The sequence below is a fragment of the Salvelinus sp. IW2-2015 genome, linkage group LG6.2 (assembly GCF_002910315.2).
Source record: "Salvelinus sp. IW2-2015 linkage group LG6.2, ASM291031v2, whole genome shotgun sequence".
Classification (NCBI taxonomy): domain Eukaryota; kingdom Metazoa; phylum Chordata; class Actinopteri; order Salmoniformes; family Salmonidae; genus Salvelinus; species Salvelinus sp. IW2-2015.
Window position 1 is genome coordinate 14,535,389 of NC_036846.1, and position 21,338 is coordinate 14,556,726.

At 45.2% G+C, this 21,338-nt stretch overlaps 1 protein-coding gene across 1 annotated transcript in view; it reads left to right on the plus strand.

Moving 5' to 3' along the window:
* The first annotated feature begins 8,520 nt into the window (after window positions 1-8,520).
* The window catches only part of LOC111965859 (apelin-like), a 30,043-nt gene continuing 17,225 nt past the window's right edge, over window positions 8,521-21,338 (plus strand). The window contains exon 1 of the mRNA XM_070444251.1: window positions 8,521-8,870. Within this exon, the coding sequence (XP_070300352.1) occupies window positions 8,804-8,870 (67 nt within the window). The 5' untranslated portion in view covers window positions 8,521-8,803. The remainder of the gene's footprint in view (window positions 8,871-21,338) is intronic.

The window sequence follows — 21,338 nt, forward strand, 5'->3', positions numbered from 1 at the left end:
AAATGACAGCAATTTTCCTGTGAAAGTCTCACTGCATTGGCAGAGACCCATGGCAAAGCATGGAAAGAGAACAGCAGTCCCAGAGCTTTGGCTCATGATGACATTTACAACAGGACTCCTTACAGCGGTAATGAGGACAGGAAAAGGATCATTTATAAACGAGCCAAATCAGCCCATAGTAACATGGTGGTTTCTTAATGACTTTAAGACTGTTCACCAGCCTTAGATTACCATCTTTTGGGACATGTTAGCAGAGTTTCATGCTCAGAAAAGCTTTTGTCCTTGAACTTTTCTGAACTTGTATCACAGAGGAAGAAAAAATTGTAAACAGGAGAAACTTCCAGTGAAAGGTTCAGTGAATCGGCGCGTAGAGAGACAGCGATCTTCAAGCTTTTATTATTCGATGGAGGCTTGGGCTTTGTGCACTTTCAAAGACCCATTCAGTGACACCTTACGCTTGTCTGTAGAGTCTGTCCTCCCCCTCAGAAAACAACCCTCTTATCTTTCATCTGTCAAGTCGCATCTCTCAGTCTCACAATGTGTCAGAGAAACCAAGCCAGAGCACGCTCGGACTCCATTTGATCTCCTGCTAGAATGAAGGAACTGCAGATGATCAACATATCTTCTCTCCAGAAATACAGAGACAATACTCAAAGAATGAGGGCCACTCGGGAAGCACACTAGAAGGATTGGCATTTTGAAGCTCATGGAGACATGTAAAAAGCTGGCAGCCTTCCACTCTCCACTGGGGGACACACCCTACGCACAAGCACAGCAAAGCCAGAAGTGAGGATCAAACTCTAAGCTTTAGATGATTTCTCTGGCACCCTGATCACTTCGACAGGGCATTCAACACTGCCATTGAGACATACAGTATTGTGGGCGAGGTCAGGAGCAAGGCTCCTCTCACCTGCCACCTGGAGAAAGAAAATCCTCAGAAGATCTAAGTTCTGATTGGAGGCCAGCAGTGTAAAAGAATTCAAAAGCCAGCCTTTGTTTGTTGTTTTACGATATCTATAGAGAATCTGGATCTGAGCTCATGAGGGTGCGGAGCAGGTTTTATACATTCCCTTAGGGTTTGATCACTCCCCTGCTTCAGAATAGGACAACACAGTAGGCGCATGCTCGTCGGCCAACGCTACACAAGGTTTCTAGGATTTTAGTGCATAAGGAAAAAGAGACCATTCCTGCAGGTGCAACATCACAGGAAACTAACTCTGGTCCCTTTACCACAAATCAGCCGATGCTGAAGTCAAGTCACCTGACAGAAATATTATGCTTTAGAAAACTGCCTGAAAGGATGATAGCAGTGCATAGCGGTGTATAGTGTCCCAGTGATTATTTTCATTCCCTCTGTCAACGGCGACCCTAAACTGTCATCTCCCATATCAGAGACTCAGTTACTGCTCTGGGACTGATGGGCCGGATAGCCTGGATTATGGAGACAGCAGCTGTGGAGTCACACAACACTGGAGCAAATGGTCATAGGGGATAATTGGCCCAGGGCGGCTTAAAGTGTGTGTTAGCAGTGAGGGATACGTTAAGTTCCATGTTATACCTTATGCATAATGGGATGAATGGCAAATATTCCCATCAATTTCAAACCTCAAACACATCCTAGAGTTTTCTGGCCATGGCAACAACCTTGTGATCTGAAGGGTTATACTTGTAACAATTTGAGAACATTATTCGAACATTCACTGCAAACAACTTTTTTTTCTCTCTCAATTTCAAGGCACTTGTTTTTTTTTCAACAAGGTTAAATCATTTTTGATAACAGCAAGAGTGTTCATTCATTATTTGGATGTCGGAGAAGAAGACAATTATCTCATGACATTTGCACCTGTCTGCTCCCTATGTCAAAACTACTGAGGATGTTCCAATGGGAAGAGGAGGGAAAATACTAGGATGGAGAGTTGATATGTATTGGTGGGAATGCGGAATCATTAAGGGACAGACTAGGTGGGGTAACTGTGTACAGAAGTGTCTGTTTTAAGTCTTAAGAAAAGCTTTGTGGTATTTGTGACCGACCCCCCCAGATTCACAAGATAAAACCCAGACGCGTTGCCAGATAGCAGGAGAAACAGAGCATCTCCCCCTTTTTTTCTGCTAGCACAGCAGACTAAACCAAATGTCTCTGCAATACATCTGGAAGATAAAACTATTTTGTTTAAAGTGTAAATTCATCAGAGAGATAATAGCCCATTAAAGCCATTTCAAGACACCTCTGCCTGTTGCCTGTTGCCTGGTTCTTTATGCTGCCAAGAAACCCTTCAAACTACTGCAGCAGTGCTACTGTATACTGAGGGTGACCTTATGGAAGAAATGGGACTGTGATTGTTCAGAGGTGAGGGGATGGAGTGAGAATCAAAGACAGGTAGAAAATTGCTATCTTCCATCCAGGGCCTCTGGGAGCAGAGAATAATTTCTCAGTTGAATTGTGGAGCCACCGATAATGTTGCGATTGAAGGCAGATAAGTTCATCCACCGGCCCTGAGATTCTTGACATTTGTGATATGAAGCACTGGGCCGAGGATCGCGTTCGTTTAAGGTGTCTGTGAAGAAGGGGAGAGCTCCGGCTCAGTTTCCTCAGATCCATTCCATAAGACACAACCTTTTACATTACTGATCACAAGAGAACCACATCTTAATCACTCTCTTACTGACGACTTGCATACAGTAGCAGGAATGAGACTCCATCTTAATCTGTCTCAATGGACGGGTTGGCCGACAGCGTCACAAAAATGATGCGTGCCCATCGCAGAGGCAGAAGGACAGGTGTTGTTATGATTCTGAATGGTCAGATAGCGAGCAACAATGACAAGAAGCTGCCATGGGGGAAATCATGGATCGTTGCAAAATGTCATCTTGTTATTGATACCATGTCTTGTTTTGAGGCGTTTTGAATCATGTCATGTCACTGCTAATATGGCTAAAAGTCGCTAGCAAACCAACCAACAACTGTAATTATGTATTTAAGAGACAACAAGTGCTCATTGTGCATATTTATTTATGTTTTCAATGAACATTTGAAGACGAAATACAGTTTACATGTTGTCAACAATCTAAGCCAACCCTGTTTGTTTTGCCCCATAGTTGTGCATGCCTCAGTTTTGTTGCTAAACAACAATTTTACAGTGGGCTGAATATAATGGAGAGCTGGGGAATGCTGCCGGATGGTCAGGTATGCTCCCCTCTGCATAACAACAATCGGAAAAACAACAGCCCTCCGCTTCTGCTCATTTAATCAAGACAATTCAAACAAACATCCGCCCACTTATGATTAGACATTTCTCGAGACAGTCTACCAATGGAATTGCAGACTTCAGATTCTTAACTTAGAGTTAAATGGTAAACAGGAAATACATTAATCTTGAATCAAGAAAATAATGCTGGAATTCTTCCACATAGATCAGGGACCTGGATAGGTAATAATGGATAGGGATGGAAAAACATGCTTAAGAAGTGAAGCACCTTTTTCCTACACTCTTTCCTATTACACACGCCAGAGGAATTATGGAATGGATGTTTAACTATTAATAATACAAGCTAACAGCCAGGAAGAACTAGTCATTTACAAACCACAAGGGCATCACCAGTGTCGTCATGGCTGACCAAATCCAGGGATAGATTTTGATAGGACATGTTTCCTGTTAACATCCAAGTGCTTCCTGTGTCAGGACAGATGTGGTTGGGCGGAGGCAGACCATTACTGGACCATCAGGGAGACCGTTACTGGACCATCAGTCAGACCGTTACTGGAACTTCAGGCAGAGCATTACTGGACCCTCAGGGAGACCGTTACTAGACCATCAGGCAGACCGTTACTGGAACTTAAGCCAGAGCATTACTGGTCTCAGGGAGACCGTTACTAGACCATCAGGCAGACCGTTACTGAACCATCAGGAAGACCGTTACTTGACCATCAGGCAGACCATTCTGGACATCAGCAGACCATTACTGGACCATCAGGCAGACCATTACTGGACCATCAGGCAGACCGTACTGGACCATCAGGCAGACCATACTGGACCATCAGGCAGACCATTACTGGACCATCAGCAGAGCATTATGACCATCAGGCAGACCGTTACTAGATCCTCAGGCAGACTGTTACTGGACCATCAGGCAGACTGTTATTGGATCATCAGGCAGACCGTTACTGCGACATCGGGAAGACCGTTACTGGAACTTCAGGCAGACCATTACTGGGCCATCAGGCTGACCGTTACTGGACCATCACTGACCGTTACTGGACCATCAGGCAGACCATACGGACCATCAGCAGCATTACTGGACCATCAGGCAGAGCATTACTGGACCATCAGGCAGACCGTTACTAGATCCTCAGGCAGACTGTTACTGGACCATCAGGCAGACTGTTATTGGATCATCAGGCAGACCGTTACTGGACCATCGGAAGACCGTACTGGAACATCAGGCAGACCATACTGGGCCATCAGGCTGACCGTTACTGGACCATCAGGCTGACCATTACTGGGCCATCAGGCTGACCATTACTGGACCATCAGGCAGACCATTACTGGGCCATCAGGCTGACCATTACTGGACCATCAGGCAGACCGTTACTGGCCTACACTCACGTCACCACTAAGATCACCTCCTTCGACTGCATTCTGGGGAAACCTACAACTCTCTCATTATTCATTTTCATTTACATCATAAGCTTTTCTTAATGCTGACATAATTAAGGGTAATACAGGGCAATTGTTTTGAACCTTTTTGCCAAGTTTATTGTCTCACACGTTCTTATCTTAACTCGGGACGTTTTAACGATTTGTAAACCCAGCACCATAAATGTCCGCCGTCTGATGCACCTGGATCTGCGAAAGTATGCACAGCTCACTCAATATAAACAGACAAATCAGTACTGATATCCGACAGTAGTAAATTCAACTTAATACAGTCATCCCAAAAGGCATAGCAATAAGTCCTTAAACACAGAACATGTTAAAATTGGAGTATGATGGAATGTGGGAATTCTATTCCAAACCCCAGACTGAACAGGGAATATGTTATTTCCAAAATAGTGATTGTGCAACGTCAGTGAAAAAACACCATGTTTTCTGGTAAAGCGATTATGAAAGTGTGTATATGGGATAATGCATGCCAAGGACTGATTCTTCGGACAAATGATCTCAAGGATAAAAATAGAACAGGCTGGGGGATAAGAATCTTTAGCCTGGGCCTCAGTCATCAGCCACCCCCGAGGTGAGAGCGTTACTTCATGAAGTGAATGTTCCAAGTGCCGCATGTAAAAATGGAAGGTGCTCCTGTTGTTGGCTCTCAAGTGGGTGGCACAGACATACCGGCCCCTGGGACACAGGAGCTTCAAGAGACAATGGCTGGGCTGTGTGAGGTTTGGGGTGGGGCCCTGGGGGCCAAAGTCCCCGTTCTCAGGTCTCCACACCAGTAAAGTGACTTTTTTTGTGACATCACATTGAGAAGGGGTTGTTGTGTGTGGAGCTCTTTGATGATGGGCTCTCTGTCTCGGGGGTTGTGACCAAGGGCAGTCCATCCATCATTTGTCACAGTTCCCATTTAGGGACCCTATAGGACAGCCTCAGTTAGCCTATGTGAACAACCATATATCTACATAAATACAGTTGAAGTCGGAAGTTTACACACACCTTAGCCAAATACATTTAAACTCTGTGTTTCATAATTCCTGACATTTAATCCTAGTTAAAATTCCCTGTCATACGTCAGTTAGGATCACAACTTTATTTTAAGAATGTGAAATGTCAGAATAATAGTAGAGAGAATTATTTATTTCAGCTTTTATTTCTTTCATCACAATCCCAGTGGGTCAGAAGTTTACATACACTCAATTAGTATTTGTTAGCATTACCTTTAAATTGTTTAACTTGGGTCAAACGTTTCGGGTAGCCTTCCACAAGCTTCCCACAATAAGTTGGTTGAATTTTGGCCCATTGCTCCTGACAGAGCTGGTGTAACTGAGTCAGGTTTGTAGGCCTCCTTGCACACACACGCTTTTTCAGTTCTGCCCAGCAATGTTCGATAGGATTGAGGTCAGGGCTTTGTGATGGCCACTCCAATATCTTGACTTTGTTGTCCTTAAGCCATTTTGCCACAACTTTGGAAGTATGCATGGTGTCGTTGTCCATTTGGAAGACCCATTTGAAACCAAGCTTTAACTTCCTGGCTGATGTCTAGAGATGTTGCTTCAATATATCCACATAATTTTCCCTCATGATGCCATCTATTTTGTGAAGTGCACCAGTCCCTCCTGCAGCAAAGCAACCCCACAACATGATGCTGCCACCCCCATGCTTCATGGTTGGGATGGTGTTCTTCGGCTTGCAAGCCTCCCTCTTTTTCCTCCAAACATAACGATGGTCATTATGGCCAAACAGTTCCATTTTTGGCCAGAGGACATTTCTCCGAAAAGTACGATATTTTTCCCCTTGTGCAGTTGCAAACCGTAGTCTGGCTTTTTTATGGCAGTTTTGGAGCAGTGGCCTCTTCCTTGGTGAACAGCCTTTCAGGTTATGTCGATATAGGACTTGTTTACTATGGATATAGATACTTTTGTACCTGTTTCCTCCAGCACCTTCACAAGGTCCTTGCTGTTGTTCTGGGATTGATTTGCACTTTTCGCACCAAAGTACGTTCATCTCTAGGAGACAGAACGCYTCTCCTTCCTGAGCGGTATGATGGCTGCGTGGTCCCATGGTGTTTATACTTGCGTACTATTGCTTGTACAGATGAACATGGTACCTTCAGGCAGTTGGAAATTGCTCCCAAGGATGAACCAGACTTTATTTTCTGAGGTCTTGGCTGATTTCCTTTGATTTTCCCATGATGTCAAGCAAAGAGGCACTGAGATTGAAGGTAGGCCTTGAAATTCATCCACAGGTACACCTCCAATTGACTCAAATGATGTCAATTAGCCTATCAGAAGCTTCTAAAGCCATGACATATTTTTCTGGAATTTTCCAAGCTGTTTAAAGGCACAGTCAACTTAGTGTATGTAAACTTCTGACCCACTGGAATTATGATACAGTGAATTATAAGTGAAATAATCTGTCTGTAATCAACTGTTGGAAAAATTACTTGTGTCATGCAAAGTAGATGTCCTAACCGACTTGCCAAAACTATAGTTTGTTATCAAGAAATGTGTGGAGTGGTTGATAAACGATTTTTAATGACTCCAACCTAAGTGTATGTAAACTTCCGACTTCAACTGTATGTTATACCAAACATCGTGTTTAAATAGAAATTAATGGAAAAAACAATGTGTCCTGAGTAAAAAGTGAAATAATCATGAGTTACGGTTTCAATTTCCTACATCTTTTCTATGTAGTTTGGTAGATTCTTGTGCAATAACATAACATCATTGTTCAATAAAATTTTGACTGCAGCTTTTATGTACTCTGCTTAAAAAGGTGGACCTAAGAAAACATGTGCAAAATCAATGTGATGGGGTAAGGGTGAGATTTTGTAGATGCTTCTGATTTGAACAAATATATCCAGGAAATCTTTCGGTTTTTACCAGAAAACATATAAATTCCCTTTTGGAAATCAACCAGCCATATTACTCCAACGGCGATAGCGAAACATGTTGAATTATACGTGATGTGAAAAACTAGACCTAAGGGACAAAGCCGATAAGACTAGTTGTTATAGTTGTAGTGGTCGCATGGATAGTTCTCACAATTCAGCACAAGAAATGCAACATTTCCTGTTTACCATCTATTAAAACAAATAAAAAACATTTGAATTTATTTCGGAGCCGTACAGGGAGGGTCGTTTTATGGTTGCTTTGTTCACCAACAATAACATGTCGGAAACAAAACAAAACCTCCGGGTACACCCAATGTCACGGACACTGACTTGAAATACTGCAAAACATTTGCCACCATGGCTTAGTCCCTAAGGACTGGAGTTTTAAACAGAGGATAATAGAAGGGAGCTACTTCCATACAGACACAAAAGGAGGAAAACATGAACCTTTTTTCTTCTTTCCTCTAAGCTCCTACCTTCCCCTCTTTCTGCCTTCTCATGTAAATTGGTATTTAGATTATTATATTTACAATCCAAATGCTACTTTTTCAAAAAGAGCATGTGTTTGGATATTATGATAAACCTGGACACCCCCCACTGCTCCTCCTTCCCAAACCCTGCCTGCCTTTCCTTCCCTCTCTCTCTTTAGGGGGAGGGTCAATGTGTGTTTGGGGGGTAACATTGGGGGTAGGGAGGCCCCCTTTTCCATGACCCACAGAGTCAATCATACATAAACCACATGACCGACTGGGCTCCTGTTATCCAGGGCAAACAGAGGACTTGTACACACAGACAGACAACCAGACAGACAGACCTGCTGCACGCTGATTCCCAGCACAGCCACAGCTCTACTGAACTTGGCACCGGCTGCCGTATTCTCTGAGAAGGAAAAAACGCTGCACACCTCCGTGGGAGAACTCAGATAAAGACTTGCCTTCAGTCTTGTAGTGGCGCTGTCACACACTGATATACAAATACGCATTTAGACACACGCATACAGAAACACACACACACCAGGCAGTCAGCCAGGCAGTCAGCCAGGCACACACTCACTCACACTCACAGAGGAGCAAACAGTCTCTTTCTCTCCCCCTCTCTCTCACCCTTGCTCGCTCAGCCGCTCTCCCTCTCTCTCTGTCTCCCTCCCCCTCTCTCTCTCTCTCTCCCTCCCTCCCTTCCATCCACACACACACACACACACACCACTACAGTATATCAGCTAGCGACTACCGGAGAGCCAGAGGGGAGTGCAGAAATGAATGTGAAGATCCTGACGCTGGTGATTGTGCTCTTGGTGTCTCTGCTGTGTTCTGCCAGTGCTGGTGAGTACAGGGCTCGCTCGGGCGTCTGCCTATAGCCTCCCTAAGCTTTCTATTTTCTCTCTCTATATCAGCTCTTAGGCTCGGCCAAGGCAGCTGTAGTTGATCAGTTATCTAGTGTGCTTAGTCTTGTGTGCCTCTAAAAGGGGAGGAATATCAATTCAGAACCTGACTGTGTAAAGTACTGCAGTGCAGTGGTTTCCTTGTTGTCGTAGCTGGGGCTGTATTTTGCATTGAAGTTTATAAGGTGCTATTAGCTAATGGTCATATGCTTTCACTTGATTCAGTTTGAGGGATAGCAGAGATTTTGCCTGATATGAAATATTTAGGGTCTTTTATTGCTGGTCATTGCTGTCTATGCTGAGTGCTGTGGCTGTGTTGTTGAGGCTGTAGTATTATGTGACTGTTGTTAAATGGACCTAGGCATGGCACATGTACTGCAAGGTAGTGTGGTGGAGGAAACTACCCATAGCTGATAGAGGTATAACTGGTTTAACAATTCCAATTCCAACTGACTAAATGTATCACTGTATCATTATAACTACATTACAGCAACAGCATGCCTGTTCTCATGGCAATCCAGCGCTCTGATTCATTTGGTATGGTGTTGATGGTGATTGTATTTAGGTTGTCTACAGGAGCGGCACATAATCCCAGATGCATGGATGGATGGTCTCTTAAGGAACTCAATTTGTGCTGCTTTGTCACAGTACATTTCCGTAAAGTGCTGCCGCAGCTCTGGAGCCATTGTGTGGAACTCCAGTGTGAAATTAGAATATCTGTGCTTACAAATTACAACAAGCAACAATGAAGCAGGAGAATAGTATCTAGAGGTATTTACTCAGTAGGGGGTCTCGGGAGTCTTTAGCGATGTGCCGTGGGGTGGGGTGGGGGGGTCAGTTAGTTGACCATTGGCCAGCCTGCTGGTGGTGCAGGTAACAGTGGAGTGTGAAAACACAACAGTGGGTCTTGTGTCAATATTTCTAGCTACCTCTCTGAGGATTCACACCTATCTATTAACCACTGGCATGTGTGCGTACATGTGTGTGCGTGTGTGTGTGTGTCAGGTGTGCTCACGTGCACATGTGAGTCTGTGTATATCTAGCTGTATTATGTGCATAACTGTGTATGTATCTGAAGTGTACAGGTCAAACACGGTGTATCAAACTGCAGTGGGCAACAGTGAGGGCTCATGACTCCCATGCTTCCAAGCGTAAGGTGTGACATGCTATTTTTGTCTCGGCCACCCGAGTAAATGGGAAGCAATTATCCTGTATCGCAGTCAGTGTCATTCTCCACGCCCCTGTGTGTGCCTGACCATGTTCCACACCACTGTGTTACGCATCCCTTTCCCTGTGCTCAGATGACAGAGGAAAAGAGGCTGTATGTGCAGATGCTTATTCTAGTTATTCAATGACTTCTTCCAGGACATGTACCTGTATCTGCTCTATCACCTGTTTCCCTGGCTGGTACTGTAGTATTGACTCCATTGACAGAGAGGGAGAGAGAGGGAGGCTACTATATTGCAGTGTTAGTGGGTGTGGGGATGGATGCTGCTAGCTCTAGCTGAAGTCTGTGTCTGTCCCTGTGCAGCACCAGCCTCCGCTATATGCGCTGTGTTGTAGCGGGAAGGTGTCGGGAGTAGACTCTGTGTGTAGGCAGTGGGTGTGAAGCCTTTCATCTTGAGACAAACGCTTTTCCAGTTCACCGGGAGTTTTCCGGGCCATCTGTTTTCAGGCGTGTGTGTATCTGGGTAAAAAGGTTTTATGGAGGCTGAATCACTGGCTTGGTCAAGCAGAAAAGGGTGGGGACCTGTGTGTGGTTTGGTGTGTGTGTGTGTGTGTGGTGTGTGTGTGTGTGTGTGTGTGTGTGTGTGTGTGTGTGTGTGTGTGTGTGTGTGTGTGTGTGTGTGTGTGTGTGTGTGTGTGTGTGTGTGTGTGTGTGTGTGTGTGTGTGTGTGTGTGTGTGTGTGTTGTGTGTGTTGTGTGTTGTGTCAGTCAGTCAGAAGTCATGGCAACAGGCGACAGAGTTCAATCGAACACTCTCCTTCGGCAGTCTTTCAGTGTCACAGTAGATTCAGTAACACACGGTGGCCATCCTGGTGTTACATCCCCATACCTGAACAGCATACCTCATTTACCCATCTTTAAAAGATACACTCTACTAGAGAGCAGAGGAGAGCAGTCAAAGCCTCAGCCATGTGGTATTGATAGTTCATTTTAAGGCGATCGCTCGTCTTCCTGCCCATCTAACTCTTAAGGGCTCCTATGTAAGCAATCCTTATTGTGGAAATGGTCTGGCCTCTAAGGCCTGTCAGCCCAGATAGCAAAGCCCCATCTTTCACAGGCACGGAAATACCTCTGCCCAAATCCCTTAACACAGAGAGACGCACAGGAGGAAAACAACAGACGCTGACACACACGCGCGCGCGCACTCACTACAACACACACACACACACACACACACACACACACACACACACACACACACACACACACACACACACACACACACACACACACACACACCACACACACACACACACACACACACACACACACACACACACACACACACACACACACACACACACACACACACACACACACACACAAAGCTCCTGAGGTGTGTGATGTCAGCTGCCTGGTTGGCTCCCAGTTGACACCCAGACACATTTGAATAGGTGAGGTGGTTGGTGTTTTTTTGAGGGGGGGCATAATAGGGGGACTCCACTCCCTGGCATTATCTATGGGAGAAATCTTCTGGCGTACAGTAGGGGGAAATTTCACACCAGCTGTCAGCAATGCTATTATTCCGTATTAAACGTTGATTTATTGTCGGTTCTGGGGATATGGCACAAGCAAAGTCCCTACTCAGCTGTGCCAGTGGTGCATTCTGGGTCAGGAAGTGCCCCAGAGAAGCCAGAGAAAATAAATACAGGCCCTCATTGAGGCACCTACAACCACAACATTTTCATTTTTAACAACAAAAAGACAGGAGGAAAAAAGGAGGCGGCGAGGATAAGCCAGGATATTTGGTGAAACAACATCAAAGTGACCTAAGCTAACGGTACCCAGGAAGCCTTAAATCAAACTCCCAGCTCCTTCACACCGGCTCTGGTAATTTAAAGAGGGTGTTTCTGTCCGCTGTTGCCGCAGTGATCATAGGGGCCGTAGAGAGAACAAAAACTAACTTTTCCAGATGTCCTGCAATAACATAATAATGGTGGGCAACTGGTTACGTCGAAGAGGGTGCAGTGGAGAGGTTATTAGGGGATTGTGGGGAATCATTCAGTGGGTCTTTGTGGCACGGGGGCTAGCTTAGTTGAGCGAGCGGCAGCTGGGTTTCTCTCGTTCTCTCTCACAAATAGATACACATGCAGAGACACACACACACACACACATACACAAGGTCAGCGGTTCAGATCTATTTTGTGAATAACCTGGATTTCCTCTCTACGCAACGCTGGCAAGGAGTCAGAGCCAAACCAATAGGATGCAGCAGCAGCTTCAAGAGAGGACAGCTAGTCCGACAGACAGGACACTGAGACACTCACGGCTCGGTCTCTTCACAACCAGAGGGCCTCAATAGATAGCAGCATGTCTACCCATAGCCATGTTTGACCATTGGCTACAGTAGGATAGTGACAATCCTGACTGGACACAGGCCTAGTTTCATACCTTAACCCCCAAATCAGGAAGAGCAAATGATTTATCAGCAGCCTCTACTAACTATTAACTGCTTGTTGCACTCGCCAGTCGCCTGCCATGTAAATGAATGACAAACATGGAGAAACCGAAATCAAGTCGTAGGTCTCTTGTACAATTAATTGCCTGCGAACATCAGACGTGATTTACTTTATTGAAAAACCAGTCTGGTCTTGGGACTTCAAGGAGAGGACTTTATTCAGGCTTGTTGGGATAACCACTTCATACATCAGTAAAACTCCCACTCACAGTGGACTTCATATAAACCATCCACAATTACTTCATAGGGGAGGGGAAGAGATTTGGGGGGGAACTCATAAGTCATTTGGTAGGGATAGAAGACTAACCTTCAGGGCTAACGCTCCCTGGGGGTTTGGCTGTAATGTAATTCAGAAATCCTTTGAATAAATAAATCAACTCACTAAGACTTTCGGTCGGAAGTGTAGGCCTATGTATAAGGAGACAGATGGAGGGAGGGAAAAGAGAAAAAAAGAGGAAAGCTAGAGAGAGAGTGGCTATCGTGGAGCACAAGGATCGCTGTCTGTGGCGAGGGGAGCGCCACGCATGGTCACTGCCTCTAAAACTTCACAACTGGTGGTCTCGCTTGCCTTCCCAAATTTTTGCAGGTGAACGAATGAAGGGAATTCAAGGTGGTAAAGAAAGGAGTCTTTCCTCTGTCGGAACCTGACTCCATTACTTGGCCCTAGCTGTTCCTGAGTCTGGCCTTGGTCCATGTCTCCCTTATATGAGAGTGATGAGAATGCTGCCCTGAGGGCGGATGGCTGAGGTTAGCCACCATGCTAGGCAGGCCTCTTCTGAGGACCACCAATCCCTATCCCCAGGCCCAGGGTACTCTCATTCTTTCACCCCATAGCTTAATCAAAGACAGATATTTTCAAAATCAGCACTAGTTCCACCAGGGGCCCAATATTCATGTGATTTATGGCTCCCTGTTCAAACATTAGTGTTACATTTATAGTGGTTGTCAATCGTGATCCGATCGGAGTGGACATTTTTATTAACAGCACACCAAAAACCACTGACTAAATATTCTGGGGTCATTGGAATGAATGGAGCTTATATTACTTTCACGGTCAATTTACACAAAACATGGAATAGCAAAATACACGACATGACCAAAAGTATGTGGACACCTAGTCGTCGAATATCTCATTCCAAAATCATGGACATTAATATGGAGTTGGTCCCCCCTTTGCTGCTATAACAGCCTACACTCCCCTGTGAAGGCTTTCCACTAGATGTTGGAACATTGCTGCATGGACTTGCTTCCATTCAGCCACAAGAGCATTAGTGAGGTTGGGCACTGATTTTGGGCGACTAGGCCTGGCTCGCAGTCGCCGTTCCAATTCATCCCAAAGGTGTTTGATAGGGTTGAGGTCAGGGCTCTGTGGATGCCAGTCAAGTTCTTCCACACCGATCTCAACAAACCATTTCTGTATGGACCTCGCTTTGTTCACGGGGGCATTGTCATGCTGAAACAGGAAAGGGCCTTCCACAAACTGTTGCCACAAATCTGGAAGCACAAAATCGTCTAGAATGTCATTGTATGCTGTAGTGTTAAGATTTCCCTTCACTGGAACTAAGGGGCCTTGCCCGAACCATGAAAAACAGCCTCGGACCATTATTCCTCCTCCACCAAACTTTACAATTGGCACTATGCATTCGGGTAGGTAGTGTTCTCTTGGCATCCTCAAAAAACCCACATTCGTCCGTCAGACTGCCAGATGGTGAAGCGTGTTTCTGAGCTTTACACCACTCCAACTGACGCTTGGCATTGCGCATGGTGATCTCAAGCTTGTGTGAGGCTGTGTGCTCGATTTTATACACCTGTCAGCAACGGGTGTGGCTGAAATACCCGAATTCACTCATTTGAAGGGTGTCCACATACTTTTGTATATATAATGTATTACTCTTGAACAGTGGTGGTCACAGTTATAATTTCCCATCATTCCCTGTAGCCAAACAATGTATTGTTTCATCTCGTTCCTTCATGACAGGTATTCATAATTCACCTCTTGGAAATATATGCTGAGGAGCAGCTGGACTTTAGAATACGATGAAACAGAGAGAGGGGAATAAAGATTTGATCAAAAGCGACTTTGTGACCCTATTTATGCTGAACCTATATACAGTACAGTCAGGCAGCATCATGGACACGGTCCATTAACCTGGTCCAAAGCAAGACACAGCTGGCACTTGTTAGGTATTGCTATAGACAGTATAAGGAGGAATGGGCGATTTCATGTGAACTCTGGACTAGTGGATCATGCGTTGGGGCGATGGATCATGCAGAGGGGGCTTTGCAGAGTTTGGGAACACTTACCGGCGCCCCCACTGGGATCTGTCTTACCTCGCAGGCCCTAGGCCACAGGATATCTTACCTATACCTCTATTCTCGCAAAGACACACGTACAAGCAACCACAAGCCAAGGTGGTGGCGGTGCACCTCTCATCCTCTCTCCCACCCTCAGAGACTATTACAGGCATGCAGAAGAGAGAGAACTCAAACGTAGGTAAATCTAGTGTTGGATTCTGCTGTCTGTGACTGATAGTGGGAAACTCTCAATTTGATGTTTATAGTGGCTATTTTTGGTTCACAGGCACGGCTGGGCCTCCCACAGTGCTTCTCTCTCCATCTCATTTACTGATTAGGAGAGAGACAGGTTCCCTCCTTTCCTTGCTGACCCCTGACCATGAACAGATGTTTGTGAAAGGGGAAAACAAAGTGGGATTCATAAACATATATCCCCATCAGGCAAGCAGTTTACTCAAGTAGTGGCGGAACATCTCATGGATACTTCAGGACTTACACGCACAGGTTAGCATATACAGTACATTTGTCAACAAAACACCGGAAGAAGTTTGTAGATTTAAGTTTTATATTACACAATGTGACCCAAGGGATGGCTATCTATACCCCAGTTTGTGTATAAAACCCTTTCAGAAAAGTATGGTTCAAAAGTTGATATTAATGTTGTTATAAATGCAGGTGACATAAATCCTGTTTCTATAGGATGTCTGCCAGTCAGGTAACAGTAGCTGACTGGCTGTTCACCTATGTGTACATTTGCTGTTTACCTAATCATGTCTGACGTCAAAATGCCCTCATTGGCTGAGAAACAGCCTGACCTGATGCAATGTTGATGCTATTTTCCTTTAAAGCCCACCCTATGGGAGAGGCACAGATCCCTAAAGTAGCAGAGCTGCAGTGAACCTTGGGCATCACACACACACAAACACCTCCCCAAAGATGTGAGAGGGCACGTGGGGTCACAGCAGGGGAGCAGCGATAACACGAGAGGGGAGGGGCTAGTGCTGACGCTTCACATCTGATTAGCGTGCCCATGGAAACGGTCGGTTGGAGGATCCCTCTGTCCTTGCCATGCTGTCTCTGGAGATTAAGGCTATACAGATGGAAGCGCTCACCTCACCTCCCCACCGATTAGTCTACCTACCGACCGACAAGCAGAGCTCTCATCATAGCTACCAGAGCAGACTGCCCCGTCTCACACATCACAAAACACGCTCGCTAATTTGGGAGCATGTGTAGTTCTCTCAAAGGGCTGCAACTTCACAGCCAACATAAGGGGTGAGGGGGGCTCAAACGGACAAATGTGTTTAAAATTTGTTCTGAGCCCTCAACTTAAGTGGGTGACAGTTAGCGGAGCTTTAAAAGGTGGTTAAGTTAGCGCTGGGGATATGCAGCGGGCGCAACGTTTCATGCACTTTAGTTTCCTCTAGGGAGTGGCCTGGGACAAAGCCGGCCTTCATTTCAACCCCACAAGCCCAGTATTATACCAGACAAGATGTTGCATATCAAACAGGGTCAAGCATCAGTGGAACACACCGCTTGGAACACTCTGCTCACCATGAAAACAAACGAGACACACACAGGGCCCAAGCCCTCTCATCCAGGGGAAAGGGTAAAAAAAAGAGCCTGGTCAGGCAAATCATTGATTCAGGACTCGTGTGCTGAAATGTGTAAACTGGGAAAGCTGATCCATTCCAACTGACAATGTCATTCTTTTTGCTCCCTGGGTGCCTTTCACAGTGGCTGCCATGGTAACGTGGGTCTGAAAGTCCGTTAGAGATTGGTACCAGTTTCTGCCAAAGCCCAGAGTTACTGGTAGGCATGCGATAAGCAGCACACTGATAGACTCTGACTTCAAAAGGCTGAATATTTCAGAATGGAGGCAGTCCATTCTGAATGCTGAACAGGGCAGGGGTGTCTGCTTCCTCCACTGGATTTCCATATCTGAGGTAGCTGTAGAGGTAAAGGCCAAACCTGGGCTAGCAGTCAGCAAGCAAATCCACCACCATACTATAGCAGCATCAGCAGATGCTTTGCTTATCCTATGCAAGCTTAACTAGGAGAACGGGTTGTCTTGTATGTACTGGCATGATTAATACGTCTCACTGTTGGTTAAGGGCTTGTAAGTTAGCCTTTCACGGTAAAGTCTACACTTGTATTTGGCGCATGTGGCAAATAAAGTTTTTTTTTTATTATTATTTTTTTAACATTCTTGATCCCCTTATGTGCTCCTGGTGGGTGCATCCCTGGGCACAGTGTCCGGGGTGTGTCTGGGTCTGTAGGCTATCATGTCTGTGGGGGTACTAAACAGACTGGGAATCGCTGGCTGGAGACAGTCTGGGCTCGCTCCTCTCACGTCACACTAATAACCATGACTACAATCACTAGGGTATTTATTCTTACTCTCACACAAACACTTCAGAGCAGCATTACCCATAAGGATTACCCAGGCTTATTCATGTCAATAGTCACAAAACAAACAGTCTCAATTCTCTGTATATTACAGCTACAGACAATGTATATGCTGTACAATGCTGTGTATAAAATGCTGCAGATGGTGTCGATGATATTACATACACATAATAAACTGCTATTATGTCTCTTTTTGGAATACCATGACATATATAGCTGTTCTGCAGGGGTTATTTCTTCCATGGAAAAGGGACATGCTGTAACTGTAAGCTGCACTGAACATGGGCCTCTGGCTCAGTAGGTTTTGAACAGAACATTAATCTCTGGCTGAATATATGGGGCTCATTATTACATCGCGTCACCCGTGACATGAGGCACTTAGCCGTTGCCAGTATCAATTATGAGCCTGATGATGCCGCATGGAAGAGGTGGCATCATGCGGCTAGGCACTGGAGCCAGTGTTTCACCAGGCAAGGCTGCTGGGTCCCTTCTTTTCTTTCTCTCCTCTTTCCTCCACTCTCCTCTCCTGTTGTCTTTTCTCATTTCCTTCACTCTGCTCTTTGCCATGGTTACTGCAGAGCAAAGCCCAGTTCCGGTCCGATGCTCTCGTTTCCAGTCTGTGGCAGCTGCTTGTTTACACATCAAGGGCCTCTCAGGCTGCATCAGCCTCTGCTTCACGGAAGGGGAGAACGAAGAGCAAGATGTAGAGTGTGGAGGAGTAGGAGGAAGGAGGGATGGAGGGACAGATGAGGAAAGAGAAAAAAACGAGGGAGAGGCAATGTTTTCCAACTGCTCTGCGAACCGTGAAAGTGAATCGATGAGACGGTGAACAATTGATTCATAATCAGTGTAGCTGAGCAATGAGCCAAGACCATTCCAGTAAACAAACATAAGATTCGTTGAAACGGTGTATTAATTCACTGTTACACAAAGACAATTAAACACAGCAAGGATTCAATTTCAAAGGATTCAGTTTCAGAGAGTCACGTTTGAGGAGCCTTGTTGATTCTTTATCCATAAATAACCTTCTCACCTGTTGGTAGTTGACCTGGAAGGACATCTAATTTCATATTTCTTGGCAACTGAGTTAAGGCTGGAGCCACTGGTAAATGTACAAGGCCAGAGATTTGTCATGTGGTCCCTCTCGGCATTCTACATAAACCAGATTTTCTCTACTAAAGAAATAGTGCCTCATTTTCCGTTCCCTGTGTGCTTGCCCCCACTGACGAGCCACATCTCAATGTGATATACAATTGACCCATGAGGCGATCGATCGATAAACTTGGCACCGGATCAGCAGGCATCCATTTCTCCCTACTTCTCCCCTCTCTGAAAGACAGATAAGTGCTGGGAGACAACTCTGCCCAGGTGATGGGGCTGCAGGGGCATTGACAGGGAAGGGCTGTCATAAACGCTGTGTATCGGCCGGGTCTGGGATGACAGAGAGCGCCAAGCCTGTGAAAAAGGCAACATAATGGATGGTACCTGAGGAGGGTGGTGAAGCGAAGGAAAGGGAATTAGATAGCAGCCGACTGGCGATTCATCATTAAGCCTGGAAACCGGCCAGTTTGTGACACAGCTCTGCTTCTCTCTGCCTTCCTCCCTCTCTCCCTCTCTCTTTCTCTCACCACTTCCCTCTCGGATGGGTCTGGAGAGGCAGCAGCCTTAGTTGCATTATTTCCGTCATTCCAGAAATTCCCTCTTTATTAAAGTTGAATTAAGGAATTACCAGGAGGGGGAAGAACCGTCTGGCTTTGGTTGTGATGAGGGCAACCCCTGGGCTCTGGGGTCAGATGATGAGATAAAGAGGGGTGGTATCGTGAGAACTATCTTATCTCTGCCATATTGCTTCCTTTCCCGCTTATCTTGTACATGGGAATCCCACAGGGTAAAGATGAAATGGGATGCTTCACACCAATAAGATATAGTTTATTTTTATTTTGGAGTAACAAATGATTACTCTGAGCTGGGCCTCAATTACAAGGTCTTATGCAATTTAGATGGCTGCTGCCGTAGATACATTAGATACATTCCTAAAACTGGAAGTTGCTATATCATGTCTGACACAGCTCGATACCTTGATATCTCCTTGCGGGAAGAGTTAATCCATAACTGCCAGTCTTATCACTGGGCCCTGGATTTCATTAGACATTTCTTTCCTATGACCAGACGGGCGGTAGGGCTGAGATCTATCAGGAGATGTGCTCCCCTCAGAGCCCAGCGTTGAGCAGCGTCTGACAGCTCGCCGTGGCAGGAAACATCTACATTGTCTCATTACAGACCCGGTTAATGACAGACTGAGCCGCCCAGAGCAAGTGATGAGTTGTGTTCAGCACAGGCGGCCCAGGTGTAATTACAGTGTGTGTGTGTGTGTGTGTGTGTGTGTGTGTGCATATGTCAAAGTGCCAGTTCCAACAGCACAGCCTTCACACATCAGCCGTAGTGGGGGGATGCTGTTTTAGATGCTGAAATACGCAACAGAGCCTTTTCCCCGGTGCAAATGAATTAGCCCACTGTTTCCTGCAAATATGCTATATGTGCCCAGAAGAAGATTAGCCCAGGAAATTAAACTTCAGACGTCTGGCATTTCATGGGGATATACATGGAAAACATTTTTTTTTAATTACATTTGCCTTCTGGTACAATAACAGTAATTCACCATTGTGTAAAACCATTCAAATCGTGGCGCTGTCTCGATTTCCTGATTCTAATGCTATTCTAAACTGTTTAGAACATGATCAATGAATATCAAGTGTCAAAACATGGTGGGGGTTCAACCAATGTACATGATATGTGTGCTGATACGTGTGCTTTCACTGTGATGGCATGTGGATAATGAATTCAATTCAGGCAAAAGCTGTTCCCCATTCAAATGAGTTTACCTTGTCAGCTGGAGAAGGGGTCCGCATGTGTGCAGCGGAGAGATGTTAATTAAACCCTAGTCTGAAAGCTCCTTAACAGAAAATGAGGATCCACCATCCACCACCCCATTGACACCCCTTGCTAGTTTATTCATCAGCCTCAGTTTCTCCAGTTGTGTTTTGCTGTGCTGGATACAGGAAGCAGACATGGGGAGACAGGAATGGTCTCCAGACACTTTCCATAAACCTTGTCAATTAGGAGAATCACTAGAGGCTAACGTAATCATGACTTTGACAACTGCTCTATTGCAGCCCTTAAGTATCTCCGCTCCTTTTCCCACCTGTACGGGAGGATGTGGATGATTGTCCAGTTTTAGGAGAAGACATAAAACCTAAAAGGAAGGTTCTTCCCAGGAGAATTCTAAAAATGGTGCCAGTCTCTCCTATGGGAGGAGCCTGGAATGTCATGACACCATGTGAGTGATGTCACTTTGGTTTTTGACAAGAAAAGCCTAATGGGAATTGTTGTTTATTTTTCAGGAAAGGTATTTATGTGTCTCTCAGCAAAAGATGCCTCTTTTAGGAACGCACACGCATAGTGAAGTTGAGAACGGAAATGTGTGACGAATTCTGATAGACGAAGTATAGCTTAGATTTAAAATGCAAAACATGTTTACTGGGTCGGAAATAACCCAGCTAGCACATTTGGTTCCTTGGACGTTTTGGGAACATACTATGTTTTTGGTTTCACATTGGTTGTGGGAATGAAGCCAGATGTTTCTTGACCGGTAAACAGAACGATTTTAAAACGTTCTGAAAACAGAAGTGAACATTTTGAACTGTTCTGGGAACGTTCGTTAGGTTGCAGAGGAGGTCCTAAAAAGGTTTTACTGTGATTCCTTGAAGGTTTCCCTGGGAGGTTTTATTWACGCTCTGAGAATGGAAATTATAGGTTATTTGGAGGTGTTTGAATAAGTTCCTTAAAACGTTCACTGAATGTTTCAACAAGACTTTTCATAACAACTGCTAGGTTATTTGGGGTTGACTTTTTTGAACTCCAAACACAGATAGGACACATGGAAATGAATTTCCTTAGGCGTTAATCATGCAAACACATTTATTTTTTATTGTGACACGGCATCATTGACATTGTTCTCTA